Source organism: Falco punctatus, assembly GCF_963210335.1.
Source record: "Falco punctatus genome assembly, chromosome: 2".
Taxonomy (NCBI): domain Eukaryota; kingdom Metazoa; phylum Chordata; class Aves; order Falconiformes; family Falconidae; genus Falco; species Falco punctatus.
The window spans coordinates 114,645,851-114,660,248 of record NC_137581.1 but is presented as its reverse complement, the minus strand read 5'-3'; the positions used below and the strand labels follow the sequence as shown (position 1 = coordinate 114,660,248).

Below are 14,398 nucleotides of genomic sequence, written 5' to 3'. Positions count from 1 at the left end.
ACAGTAGTAGTAGAAAGGACTTCCAGTTCCTTTCATTCTATTTCATAGGAGATATAAATATTAAGAGGGCTTATAGCTAGGCTTTAAGGCTGCCAGTGCCTGCTTTCTCTCTGGAAATCCAAATTCCTTTGAGCACACAAGGATGTCTTACTTTTCTTCAGTATCTCAGAGGGTACTTATCCTGGAACCAGAAGAATAGGAAGGAACATAATACAAATGTGTATCTGACAGCTCAAAAATGAAACTAGAAAACTACTGCTTGCTTGCACACACACAAAAGCAAAGAAAATTAATTGGTCAGGCATTAAACCTGAGTAATGGAAGTCTGGAGGCAATCCTAAACCAGCATTGGCTATACAGCAACTTTTCTCCAATTTTATTTGGGGAGGAAGAGAAAGGGAACAGGGGTCTGCCTAAAGAATTCTAATTATATCATTAATTTAGTTGAATGATCTTTTTTAGATGATTAAATTTTAACTGCTACAAGGAAGAAACCTCGCTGCACACAAAGGAGGAAAAAAATGCATGCCAGATGAAGTGTAACTTCATTTAAGATGACCCCAGTAGTGGGAAATTGTAACAGCTATATGACACCTGGATGTGTCATTCTTACTACATTACTACAAAAACAATTATATTATACAGGCAGCATAAGATACATGAAGAGAAGCTAAGAATCCTGCTTGAAAACAGAAATGGGATTAAAATTGCAGGGCTTTTCCCAGCTTGCTCTTCAATCACTAGATCATAATGAACATTGGCTTGCAGCGGAAACTATTTCTGCCATTAGATATTTATCTGCAATCACTTAGTACTGCATGGAAAGTTAATGGATTAAGACAAAATCTGTATATATTGGCTTTTTCATAAACACTGTCATTTAGCGAGCAGAATTACTTGTGCTATGTAATAAAAAACCACTGACTGTTCCCTGAGTCACTACTGACAATGCGGTGGCTTATGCCTTTTGGGGTTTTTTAACTGAAAATTATTCAAAACCTTTTCTATACACAACTATCAAATTCATTCTGATTTCCTAATGAATATAAATTGTAAATGTTTCCTGTAAAGTATTTCCTTGCTAGCCTAATAAATTAATAGCAAGATAATGCTGCCTTTGAACAGGATAGGAGTAAAGCAAAGGCACCTGACACTAGGTTATACAACATCTAAAGCAAGCAGGGGAAAAAAAAGATTTAAAAAATTTAAGTCTAACAATAGAGATGTTGCTTAAAAAATTATTACAGCCTTTTTAAAAGTCCAAGAATTTAAATTGATGATCAAAGGTATTAAAAACCAGCAATACCAAATTGGGGGCTAAATTTACTGAATGATCAAAGTAGTATGTACAGCTGTTGGTATTTTATAAGAAAAAAAACTTACAAAGCTTACTAAGTGCATCTTTTATTACTGATGACAACCAGTAATCTAGTAGAAAAAAAATATCCTTTTTTTTGCTGCTGTACATACTGATATTCAATAACCAACAAAAGGAAAAGGATAACAGTTTTTCTCCTTCAGAGAAAAAGAAGAATGAAAAATTGAACACATCAGTTTTAATGTATGTACTACAGACAAACGCAGCATTGCTCAACAACAGTTAAAAGCTCTTGCTTTGCCCAAGTAAGAACACCTAAAGTACAGTGGAAAGAAAACGTAGGTCCCTGTACACAAATTTATGAGCTTTCTATACTTAACAACTACAGGGAGAACAATAAAAATGAACTGCAAATATTCAGCACTGGAGTAGTCAGCAGGCAAGACATAAGCAGGTATTAGATCCGTAGGAGCCTGCCTGGCTAGGAGGGAGAATACAGCTATACGTATCTTACATATTGGCAAATTAGACTCAGCCATTAAGCTCTTGGGTAGTTTTCAAAGAACAGCTTACTTTGATTAAGGATACAAAGTATGGGTTTCTACATCTTCCATTCCAAGAAATGCATTTTGCCAAACAATAGCAAAGAGAAGTATTCCCCTAACCTGTGTCCTGGTCCTCCTCGGTACCTTGCCCCTGGGATCAGAACAGGATCATCATCACTGTCATCAGTTTCTTGGAGAGCTGAGGTCCTGGTGGAGGACTCATCTGGAGTTGCAAGCCCTGAGGATTCGGGGTGTGGCTGAGGTTCATCATTCGCAGCAAGCGAGGTGGCAGTGGATTCAGTACTCTGACTTGTCGTTTCTTGATTCGCACTCCTTTCACACGAGGCTTCTTCCTCTGCATTTCCAGAGCCAGCGTCAACATTGGGCCCGTTTTCTTCTGGCTGGATTCCAGAATGCTCAGGACCAGGTTTATCTGATATAGCTAACAGAAGTATTGGGGAAAATAAGTCACAGCATTAATGATTGTAGCCTATTTTACAAGACATTATAAATGGTCACAGAAGTTAAATTACGCATGCCGAGTTTACATTAGAAATTTAGGTTTTCATTCTCTACCTCTGCAAATAAAGAGTACAGATACATACTTGCTTCTGTCGTCTCTACAGTTTCATCTGCAGTTTTTAGTTCCTCAGCACTTGTGTCTTCCTTGGGAGATTCGCCAGAAACTCCTGAATTAAACAACTTAATAGTAAATCACATGATTTCATTTAGATGCACATCTATAAATGTAAGCAAATCTAAATGATACTAGCACTCCTAGATCAAACCAAAGCAAACCCCTCTGAAGCCCGCATGTCATTTTACTGAAATCTCAAGATACTAATCACATAAAAGTCAGTATATATAAAGCTATCTAGTTGCCCAGGTCAATACCCTAACAAAGAAAAAAGTATTTCTTGTTCCTTAATATACTTAATATCCTATGCTATGACAACTTTAGCTGCAAAAATAGCATTAATACTCTTGAAACAGATGATCACTTACTGAAAGCTATTTTTCTGAAGATGGAAATTAAGTTACTGCTCTATTAAAAGGGATTTTTAAAAAAACCAACAAACATTTCTCTGGAACCAGTCATTTGACATGACTGCCCTTTTGGCAATGAATTGAGCAAGACAACCACATGTAACAAAATACAGTGAAAGCTTGAAAGAAATGTAACAAAATACCCAGCACTCATTAATGACTGCAAAGTGCAGTTGTTCTATTTTTTTATACAAATTGGGGCAGATATGTTGTTAAGAAAAAAGAATAAGGGTTTTAGAACTGAAGACAGAGTAAGTTAATTTTGTTTATATTTATTTGCAACTATCTCAGGTTGGTATCTTTTTCTTTTCTCAGAAAGTTGTATTTTATTATGGCTGTATTCTGTCTTCACGTGCATGTGTATGAGACTCCCATCATGTTCAATGGGAGTCATGAACACACGAGAGCAGAATTTTTACCTTAGCATTACAGAAATAATGCTGTATCTTACTTGTTTCTTCATCTTCAGGCCCTGACCCTTCTGAGGTTTTTGTTTTTACAGAGTCTTCTTGGCCTTCAGTTTTGCAATGACTTCCACTCCCTCTAGAGCTTGAATTTGTGCTGCTCCTGGCAATGTAACACATTAAAAAAAAATATTATTAGAAATAATGTAAACAGATAATAGAATTGTAATTGCACAGCTTGACCATCATCATCTTTCTCGCTGCGATCTCACAATTCAATTGGTCCTGGCAGCAGCTACAACTAACAAGCTTCACAGCAATTTCAAAGTTGTTTTATTATGTCCATCGCTACTCACCCTACACTATTCACCTGCATCACAGAACTCTGCTTTCTCCTTCCTGCCTTTGTTTTTTTTAAACTTATACAGGATTTCTTCATTGCATTTCAAAATAATGTGAGAACTCAAAAGGATTTGCTCTCTTTCACTATTTATACATTTTTTTTACGTATATAAATGATCAAAGATCTCTTAAAGGCAAGCTGTCAGCTGAGCATTAATACATAATCTTATCCCATCCAATTAAAAATAGGTTCAAATAAAGTTTTCCAGGTTCTTCACCATTAACTATCATTCCTGTACCTTTTGAGGCAGACTTCTGATGTTGGCTTTCAGTCCTCCCAGTTTTGTTATTTCTCAAGACTTACTTATTACTGTAAGCTGGTACTTGAGATTTACTCCGCATCCGTGTTTAGATTATTGTGGAACACCAATTTCTGTTTACAGTAAGGAAAATTATTCCTCAGGAAATATGTAGCACTGCTGTTCTGAATGTTACCAAAACTAAAGTTTCTAGGCTGTCTAGAAAAAGACCTTATTTTAGGAAATGCAAAGCCTTGTTCCTGAGCTCTCCCAATCCCTCCTGGCCCACACCTGTCTTGTGGCCTCAAACTTCAGCAAATAGCTGGACAAAGTTGGAAAAAAAGATCAGTTATGAGAATTATAAGCGTGATTCTCAAGAATTTAGACTGCAATAAGTATCTTCTTACATATGTATATTATTACGAAACTATTTTATATGCTACATTGCTAGAAGCAGCACAAATCGTGCTTAGTCTAGATACTTGAGAATCTAGTCTAGACTTGAGTACTTTTATTTTTATCCTAAGAATGACAGCTTTTACTCATCTTGATGAGCAATAGTCTGTTTCATTACTGTACTGTATTTGGATACATAGACAATTCTTGCTAGCCCTTACAGTATTTCTTCTAAATCAGGAATTTTCAGCATTGTTTCTGAAAGGACAGACAAGAAGGGTACTGCTAGACACCAACTCAAGGATTTTTGCTATTTCACACCTCAACTGATCTAATCTCAATTGAAAGTCACTTTTATGAACTTAATCACAGTCTAAACACTAGAATATTTTTTTTTTTACTTTTAGGGATTGACTTTCTAGCTAAACACTCAAACAAATTCATGTATATACACTGCTTTCATTTTTACTTCAGTGTTATTTTTCACACCAGCAGCTACATGAAGATGTTTCTAAGAGAATAAAATAACACCCTGTGCTTTCGCTACATTAAGCCCTACTATCTGCTTCCATAGCAGGTTTTCTATTTACCCAGTTCACCTCATAACCCTTTGTTGAACCTCTGCCAACTCGAATCAGTTTTCTCAAAAGCACGATGGAGATTTCACACAGCATTATGTCACAAGGTAGAGTTAGGCAACAGCACCAGGAATTCTCATCCTTGGCTGAAGTCTCCCAGATGGTGACATCTAGGATCACACTTGCCCATCTAGTAGCTGTGTAATATTGAGAATGAAGTGACTGGTAGGTCCACATCTTCTTTTTCACAACACTCCCAACTTTCAGATTAGGTTTCTGTTATTTGTCCTCAACTGCATCATTTGGTTACATGGAATTGCATCTTACTTTATTAATCCATTCTTGGGCACAATGTTTTAGTTAGCCTCTGAACAGACAATGCCTTGCAACTGTCCCGCTAGGAAATGCTTCTTCCTCTCACTGCCCATCCTGCGCTACCCACTACGAAGCTCCATTAAGTTAGTTTAACACTGTGTTCCGTTTCTTTATTATCTACCTGTTCCACCTTAGGACAGAAGGTCAACATGTGAGAAAGTATCAAATACTTCCTGGAAATTCAGTTTCTTTCTATTACACCATGTACGTTTCTAGAACCCATTACTCCATCAAATAAAAGGTACTAATCATGCACATTTTAGTTCCCATAGCTGTGTTTTATTTCCCATGTACTGTTTGTCTTAATATGCTTTTCTATCACAACTGTCCTAACACCCTGAATATTGCTGCCATTAGTCTCAAGAGATCATGATGTTCAGTCCTTCCTTCTCTATTGGTATTATATTTGATGTTTGTCATTCACATGCTGCTAACCGTTGGCTCAAGAGATTCATTAAAATACTTCCTGTTAGAATAGAGATACAAGTGAAGCTAAGTTTTAGTAGTTTTCATTTACTCTTTACTTCCCCAATTGGAATTTCTGTAATTAGTAATATCCCTGTATACTCAACACTTTTTAATATTGTTTTTGAGGTAGTTCACTCAAATTTTCCACCTTCAGAATCACTTGTATCATTAACTGTTTGGAGTGTGAAATGCATTTTTCAAATTTTGTTTTAAAATAAACACAGAAACAAAGTGTTAATGTTTAATAAAATTTGCTTTCTGTGATAAGAGTGTTAGTAATGTTTTATTGTTATATATTAAAAAGCTACCAGAATAAATGGACAAAACATTTGCTAATCTCTGATCCTCTTGTGAAATTTGCCTATCCTAAAGCATTAAACAAAGATGACTACAAAACTAAACACAGTATTATTTAAAAGCATTACAGCAAAACTAATTCTTTCAAAGCTTGCTGGATTTCAAGTCTAAATAGAAATACAGCCTGACAGATTGGCTGAACATAACTGCCACAGTATTTCAGATTCACATGGGCAAAGACTTCATTCTTGTGAAAACACACAGATCACTGTTTAAAGTTTCCAAATGCTATGGCTAAGGTGTATGTTTTATGTCTCAAGCCACAGCACTTCAGTGTAGCTAGATGCGGTGTTTGGGGTTTCCCCCCCCGCCCCGTAACAAATGCCAGCAACCATTTCTACTTACTGTTTTCTATAATAATTTTGAAAACATAAGCAAAGAATTAGAAGTAAGAAAAGATAAAATAAGGATTGTGGTTGTTTTGGGAGATCCTGAGATGCTCTAGTGATAGACTTTGATACAAAACCAAGTAAGTCAGGCCAGTTAGACAGTATGCGTTTATTATCTGAAAGGGATGCCCTCACTGCGGTGTCTCAGCAGTCCACAAAGTTCTTAACCATATGCACTCATCTAGACTCCTCAGAAACACAGAAATACTAATTTTACTGTTTCACAACTCAAGAACTGTGCCACAGAAAGACTAATTTAGACTAATTTGCAGAATACCGTATGAAAAGTCTGGTAGAGCAGAGAATTAAAACTTAAGCACTAGCCCCTGGACCACCCTTCCCATCACTGTACTACCCTGATTTAGTAAGCTAGTTGACACTAATCTTATGCTAGCATTTGATGAAGATAGCATGTTTCCAAAAGATTCATGGTAAATATAACAAAGAAACCTCTTGCATAAATTTGATGTTACAAGTGTGACTGTCCTTTACGTTCTGAATGCATTGAGGACTACAGCCACTGCAAATTGTCTGTTACACCTAAAAATACATGTGTACCATACAGGAAAATAACTCACCTGCATCTATGACTAGATGAGCGTTAGTGATATGTGTTGATCAATAATCAGTCAAAAACAAAATTAACTTCTTACCACTCATCAGTGAAGTCCAGTTTTATTGTGCTTGTAGTTGTTCCTTCTGTACTGTAGTGCAAACTTAAAACTGGTTCACCTGTTCCTGTCCGCGGCTTATCACTCTCTGTAAATACGGGGTTGATAAAGTTTGGATAGGCATCAGTAATATACATAAAGCTGTTATAATTTTGAAGATTCATTTCATTATCCTAACAAAGGCCAAATGTGGTAGTAACACGTACAATGTCTATTTAAGAGCTCTTAAAGCCCAAGCAAAAAATTAAAAAGCTTCAAAGTAAACACACCAAATTTGCAATGCTTTAAAAATGGCCTAAAATTATTTGTATTTATAAGAGCAAACAAACATGATGCTGGCCTTCAACATGCTGGTAAATAAAATTGCAGATAGGTATGTGTACACACAATAATACCCTTTATAAGCAGATCCCTTTTCTATCAAGTATATTAATAATAAGAATATAAATTTTTTTTGGAAGTGGTGTTCGGTCTTTTTAGCCTCAGTAAATACACATGAAAAAGATGATGAGATCTAGACACACTGGTCTAGAAAATTCACCATCTCCTTTACCTTTTTTTTTTCTACTTAGAAGCCAGTCAACTACCAATATCCTTAGACCTGCTTTAAATTGTCAGCCAGCTGTCATAAAACACTGTAAATTCATGTTCTGAGACCTTTGGCTTTAAAAAAACTCTCACATTATAGTAACTGTAAGCAAAAGGGGAGTACTTTCAAAGCAAACTATTGATAATGTCCAAAAGCAACAGAAGTGAATCGAATTGAAAACCACTGCCAAGTCTGCCAAACATCTGCTGCATATATAGTTTTAAGGATGTACAGTGGGCTCCTTCGAAACAGAGCTGCTCAATGACATCCATCCAGCCACCACCCTTGAGTAAAATTAACCGTCACAATTCTCCATATGCGTGGCACAATTACCATTAATGATGAAGTTGGCTTTGGGCAATACTAAAAAGTTAATGGAAAGTACCATCAGATTAAGCCCTACAACAGAGGTGCCGTTAGTATTAGGCACCACTCAAATGCCGGCCAAGTAGCCTACGTAGTCTTTCTTTTTGTGAATTATGAGCTTTTTATCTCAGGACTATTTGGACAAAATCATGCCCTATTTTCTTTGGTTTACAGAGTACAGAAATTTGACTGTAAGTATACTTGTAGTATTGGCAGCAGCCTGACACAATAAAATCAAAGCTTCAGATCGTCTTTGCAGAAACATCAATTAAAACCTAATGTTGGATTCAAGCACATGCCTAAAAACTCCCCCACTAAAAAGGTTATTATTAAAACCCTAATGGCTACAATACTGCCACAAGATACAATTAAGCTACAGGAACTATGAAACAGCACGTAAGAATTTAACCTAACAATCAATGCTCATATTTTTAAACTGCTGATTGGCAGAAGCCTGCTCACAGGATCAGAGCAGTGATCAGCTGCATCGAAGAACTTTCAATATGTATTTCTACATATTCTGAAGAGAAATTAAAAACCAAAACACAACAAACCCCCCAAAAAACCAACCACACAACAAAACCCCAAAAACTCTGTATGAAAAATTAAAATATTTTTACATGAAAGAATTAACCAATTACACCCATGATCCTAATCCTACATAAGGCATGGGCTTTATTCTATGCAAAAAAAAACCTCACAGCCTCTCTAAAATAAAGGTTCCAGTTACACTCTTGTTAGAGTGGAGCAAGCATAAAACTCATTAAAAGCGAGGTTTCTAGTTCCTGAAATAAACTGAGTAAGAGAAGAGACAAATGTAAGAAAATATCTCATAGTGGTATACCTAGATATTTTGAAAAATTGCATGTTCTTTGTTAACTAACAGGTACTTCTCGATTATTAGCAATCTATTGGCAAGCATCTCTTAGTATAAAAGTCTGTTCAAACTCTGCAGAACCCTTCCTGAGCAAGCACAAATACTGATCATTCCAACATGCTGCACAAGTCATCAGGAGCTGGACACTGAAAAAGTAAAAAAATGATGTAGCTGGAGAATTCTTTACCTTCCTTGCAAAGGAATTAAGTTTGACAAATTTCTGGAGACGGATATCTGTTAAACCATGTTGTATAATAGCTCTTTCTTAAATCTACAGACAAGACGTATCTTTGAACTGGGAACTCAGATTGGTAAAGAAAAACAACTTACTGCCTTGAGTAGTCCAAGAGAGCCACTAGACGACGACTGTACATCTAACTTGATGCTGCTATGCAACATTTGCTTCAGCACAAAACTAGTTAATGTTACTGACCAAAGTAACCAAACATTGCTATCCTGTAACAAACCTAACTGAATATTAGGCTTGTGTTATAAAGCTCAGATCATATTAGCATAACAGTGCTTTCCTGTCTGAAAATCTCAACAACAAAGAATTTAACTAAGATGCACAGAGACTGTTCTCTCGGACTATGCCTACTTCGGAAGCGACGTTCGTATTTATTCACGCTCAGGAAGCTGGAAGAATTGCTGTAGGCTTATCCAAAGAGGGAACTAACTAACTGAGAAATTAGTTTTACAAATTTCTGGAGACAGGTATCTGTTAAACCATGTTGTAGAATAGCTCTTTCTTAAATCTACAATACCATGAGCTGTAATTTGGATTGGGGCAGTTTCTTTAAACTAGCTTTAGGGCATGAAATCGACACTAATAAGAACAAGAAACTTTTTAAAAAGACAGAGGAAACAAGAATCTGATAATGAACTGCACAGAATTAGTTGTGTAGTTCACTGTTTTATATTAAACTTACACTAATGAAAGCCTCTGTGAAGAAAGCTAGTAAGTTTTGCCCTGGTACATAACTGAACATTCTTTTAGAGAAGCCACATAAAATCCAAAAGTCATGAACTCCTTTCAAGAAGAACAATGTGATTGGCAAAGACCAAACAAGATCAGAATGAGGCACTGTTCTCTTCCACTAAAACTGGGTTCATCCCATCAGGCCAGATCTACTTCACATTGATTTAAAAAAAAAAAAAGGAAGAAGCAGAAAAGTAGTATAGCTTCTGTGATTTAGGGGAGAGCTATTGCAACACCATTAATCTGATTGCAAGCTCTAGTAGGGTAGTAATTGCTCCACGAGAAAGTTGTAGTTTGTCAACACCTTACTAAACTCTATTAGAAATTCCTCAAAATTAAAAAATAACACCCAAACCACTAATCCCTTGGTTTAGAATCTGGGAAGTAAGAGAAAAGCGTAACAGAGGAGAGGAAATCCTTTTGTAAATAAGTGTTTCCCATCTCTGGTTGCCCCTTTATTGGATTCTACAGCCAAACATATTATACTTTCAAGATACTATCCACAACTTACAGTCTTATATTTCATAAGCAACCCTGTCCTAGAGCAAACACTCCCAGGAAATGGTCCATTCTGCAGGTGCCTGCAGGAAGAAGGTACTTTTAAACTACCACCCTTAAAACTGGAGACAAAATTTCATTCCTACTCTTATTTAAAAAACAAAAAAAAAAACCCACAAATGAGAGCAATACCCCTCATACACACTTTTTCCCTTAGAAAATGAGCCTGTGCAAGTGTAACTTCAAAGATCGGGGCTCTTAGCTATGAAGTGGTAAGCGCATAAAGGCAGGTTGCATTGCCTCGTTAAACTTAACATCGTAAGGAACTTCAGGCTGGATTCCACATCTCCAATGCTGCCCTATTTGCTAGTCTATTGGTAACCCCCTCGAGAAGAGGACAGATGACCTTTCATGAAAAACTTCCAAAATTATTCCTATCCAGCACTAATCACGATCTCCTCACAAGAAAATCAGCTTTGTACATCCTGAAGACGGGGTTATATTCTGGGTGAAAGCCAAAGCGTTACTTCCGAAGGGAGAAAAATTGATCCAAAGAGGAGAAAATAAGTGGCGTATTTTGGAAAACAGGAATTTCATGGGAAGGCTTAAATTATTAAAAAAAAACAGCTGAACTCGGAAGGAAGAGTGAAGATTCCTTTATCTAGTGAGGAATACTGACTGGCTGAACAACATTATGCTGTGCCTTATACTGGCTGGTATCAATGGCATCTAAGGGAAGACCAAAAATGAAGTAATTCTTTGGACCAGCCTAACCTATAGCCCAAGGCATACAATTTCTTTGTCCAGATGATTCCTATACTCATTCAATATAGCACTGCACTTTATAGAAGGAGGCAGTACAGACCACTTCGCACCTTACAGTAAAGCACAGGTCTGAAATTCTTGAGCTTGTACCTGCAGAGCTCACTATGGATCTGGAAAGCTCTACACACATACCAACACTCAACCAGTTCCTCTGTCTGGGAGGCAAAGCTAATTAGCTGGGACACAACACATGCAAATAGTTTCAAGGACTTACAGTAGCGTTTAGGAGGAACTAACTCTGCCAGAGCCGACGTACCAGTTTGTTCTGAGCCAGCTCAAGTGTCTATAACGTGGCACTGAACAATCTGGTACGGACATCGCCCTAAGGGATTACTAAATTCTCGTACTAACTTGCAAATACCGAGAAATACAAATAATCAGTGTTGCTTCTGTGTATGCAGGAAGCAGCACTAACATGGTATGGGATGCATACACACATTTACACTTCAAAGCCAGAGCTAATTCTCTGACTTCAGGTTCCCCCTTTAATCATACCAACCCAGGCAGTACCTTACAGCCGTAACACTGCCTTTACACTGACACAAATCTAACAGCCACTCTCCATTATCACAATCACAGTCAAAAAGATAAAAAAATCCAGCGTATATCGCTGTAAGTACAGATGGGAATGACTCATGGCTTCTGCTGGACTGTCAGAATAATGGTATTATAAATGTATATGTTTGTAATAAGTATCAAAAGACCTTTAAACCCAGAAACAGTCTTAAAACATGAATGCCAACAAAAGAGACTGGTCCAACAGAAGACAGCTGATTCACTACCAAATCAGGAAAAGACAGGAATAAGAAAGAAAAAGCATTTCTACATACAAAGAACTGATACGGCTTCCTTCATTAGCTGCTCATACTTTTCTGAGATTCCTGTTCAAATACGAAGTGAAACTAATGCAGTTTAACTTCAAAAAAATCCAACTAGATCTCAGCAAATTATTCTTTCAGGTTATTGTTTGGACGACAGATTTCCTAATACATCTCCTCCTTCTCCAAATTCCTAGTTTTCCAAACTAGAAGTAACATTCTGCACCTCTTCAGGTGATCCCTCCTATCACAACAGAACAACATTGCCTGAAAACAATCAGAGAACTGGTCTACCAATTAAGTCTGGATAAACATGTATTTTCAGGGGGTTTGCATATTAAAAAACACGAAGTGCTTTTATGAGATGAAACCTCTTCACATTAGTTCAAGTAATTTCTTAACGCAGGGAAAAATAATTAGAAAAGACTCCCAAGAGTCTATTACAACTATGGGTGTATTACAACTATGCAATTAACAACAGTAATACACGAAGTAGTCTTTAATGCAACCGATCCTGCCTGAAAGGAATCTGATGCAGATTTGGGAACTGATTTCTGGGACCAAAACTTCTGGGTTTATCTTTGTTGTCAGATGGGCTTAATTTACAACTTCATGGAACAATTTATCAGTTTTCTCAAATTTCTGCAGTTGTAAGCATTTCAGTAAACAATTAGACTTCCTATGTTAATTCTAGTTTATTCTACTCTCATCAAATAATGCTTTATTCTGAGTTCATAACAGAGAGCATGACTTGGCCGCTAATTATAAGCAAGTTTTCCAGCTAAACCTGACTATCGGAGTGATGTAGACTACTGAACCATGAATAATTAGCAAAGGTACGCACTGAGGTTTTAAGGCTATTTCACCACCAAATGTAATTCCACAAAATGGATTTATTTTGTCAATATAAAACACAGCTTTTAGGGTTTTGTTTTTCCCCCCCCAGTGTTCTGGCATCCTAAAATAAACCATAACCTCAATAGTTGCCAAACAGACTATTGTTCAGAAATGGGATTTCGAAACAGCATTCTAGTTTAGAATGTGAAACAAGATGAAATAGCCAGCTCTTTTGTGGGATTTGAGCTATTAAATCTCTGCAGAGGCTTTGATATGGAAGTAAGCATAATGTAGCGGGTATGGAAATCTATTTTTACATTACCATCTATCACTCATTAATTATTCAGGCATAAATAATCACTACAGATGACATTGGTTCAGCTGGAATAGGGTCACCTATGGCCCACTGCACTGCTCACAATTGGGAGACTGATGAATAAAGGGCATAGAGAAAGCTCACAAGTTTTCTTTCTACCACCAGCCCACAGGGCATCTACAGAGAAACACTAGCAGTTGTTTAGCAGAAAGGGTGTAGGACAAGAGCTTATAGAGGGTAAGATGCACCTAAGTGCAACAGGTACTCAAGTTACTCAAACTGTGCAAGTATGAACAAAGCTGCACATCTCTCTTGTATAAGATAAATTAATCTGGTATTATATGATTAAGAGTTATCTCAAACTTGGTATTTGTACTTTGATCCAACAAGAACCATTCAGAAAAAGACTGTTTAAAGTATTAATTTTAATTTGCATTTAAAAAAATATTCTAAATGTCTGTAGAGTACACAAGACAATTACTGTACCTACACTGAATGCATTATTGAATTGAGCATAGGATGGCTTTTGAAAACAATTAACCTTACTCTGTTACTCATATTAGGAAATAAATAATTAATGAGTTTCCAGCAGATCTGCTTACAGAATTCTACTTTATGTAGATGAACAGCATTTTTAGACTGTTTATCATCATGAAAGGCAATTTTAAAAGGAAGCATTGCAATCAGCTATGGCTGAGTATAGGCGCATTCCCTGTCACACGCACCCTGTTGCTCATCAAGTGACATGGATCCAAGCTGTTTGTTAACCACAGAAGAAGGAGAATCTGAAACAAAAATGAGATTTCAACTTAAAACATAAGCAGCAGAGAACTGCACAGAAATGTCACGATCATATGTTAGTTTCAAATAAAAAATAAAAAGCAGCAACATAAGGAAGCTTTGGGTTTGTTTTACGAGCAGCCAGCCGTATTGCATTTTCTAGGCATGACAGAAGCAAAGCCACCTGTTTCAAATCATTCTGTATTTCTTTAGGTTGTCACTGAACAGCCTGAAACTTGCTGACATGTCAATATTAAAAATGCCTGTCCATTACTAGAGATTTTACTACGTTCTTCAAATTTCTAACATGCTGGGGAAAAAAAC

The 14,398-nt window shown here is 36.7% G+C and overlaps 1 protein-coding gene across 6 annotated transcripts in view; it reads right to left on the bottom strand.

The window, feature by feature from the left end:
* Nucleotides 1-14,398, bottom strand: part of DCAF6 (DDB1 and CUL4 associated factor 6) — a 90,234-nt gene that overhangs the window by 20,624 nt on the left and 55,212 nt on the right. For 3 of the 6 annotated variants that reach the window (XM_080374579.1, XM_080374583.1, XM_080374580.1), the window contains 5 exons: nt 14,020-14,079; nt 7,172-7,277; nt 3,330-3,477; nt 2,469-2,565; nt 1,984-2,305 (listed from right to left, as the gene is read on the bottom strand). In XM_080374579.1, coding sequence (XP_080230705.1) covers nt 1,984-2,305; nt 2,469-2,565; nt 3,330-3,477; nt 7,172-7,277; nt 14,020-14,079 — 733 coding nt within the window. The remainder of the gene's footprint in view (nt 1-1,983; nt 2,306-2,468; nt 2,566-3,329; nt 3,478-7,171; nt 7,278-14,019; nt 14,080-14,398) is intronic. The other 3 variants (XM_080374581.1, XM_080374582.1, XM_080374584.1) reach the window with 2 other exon arrangements.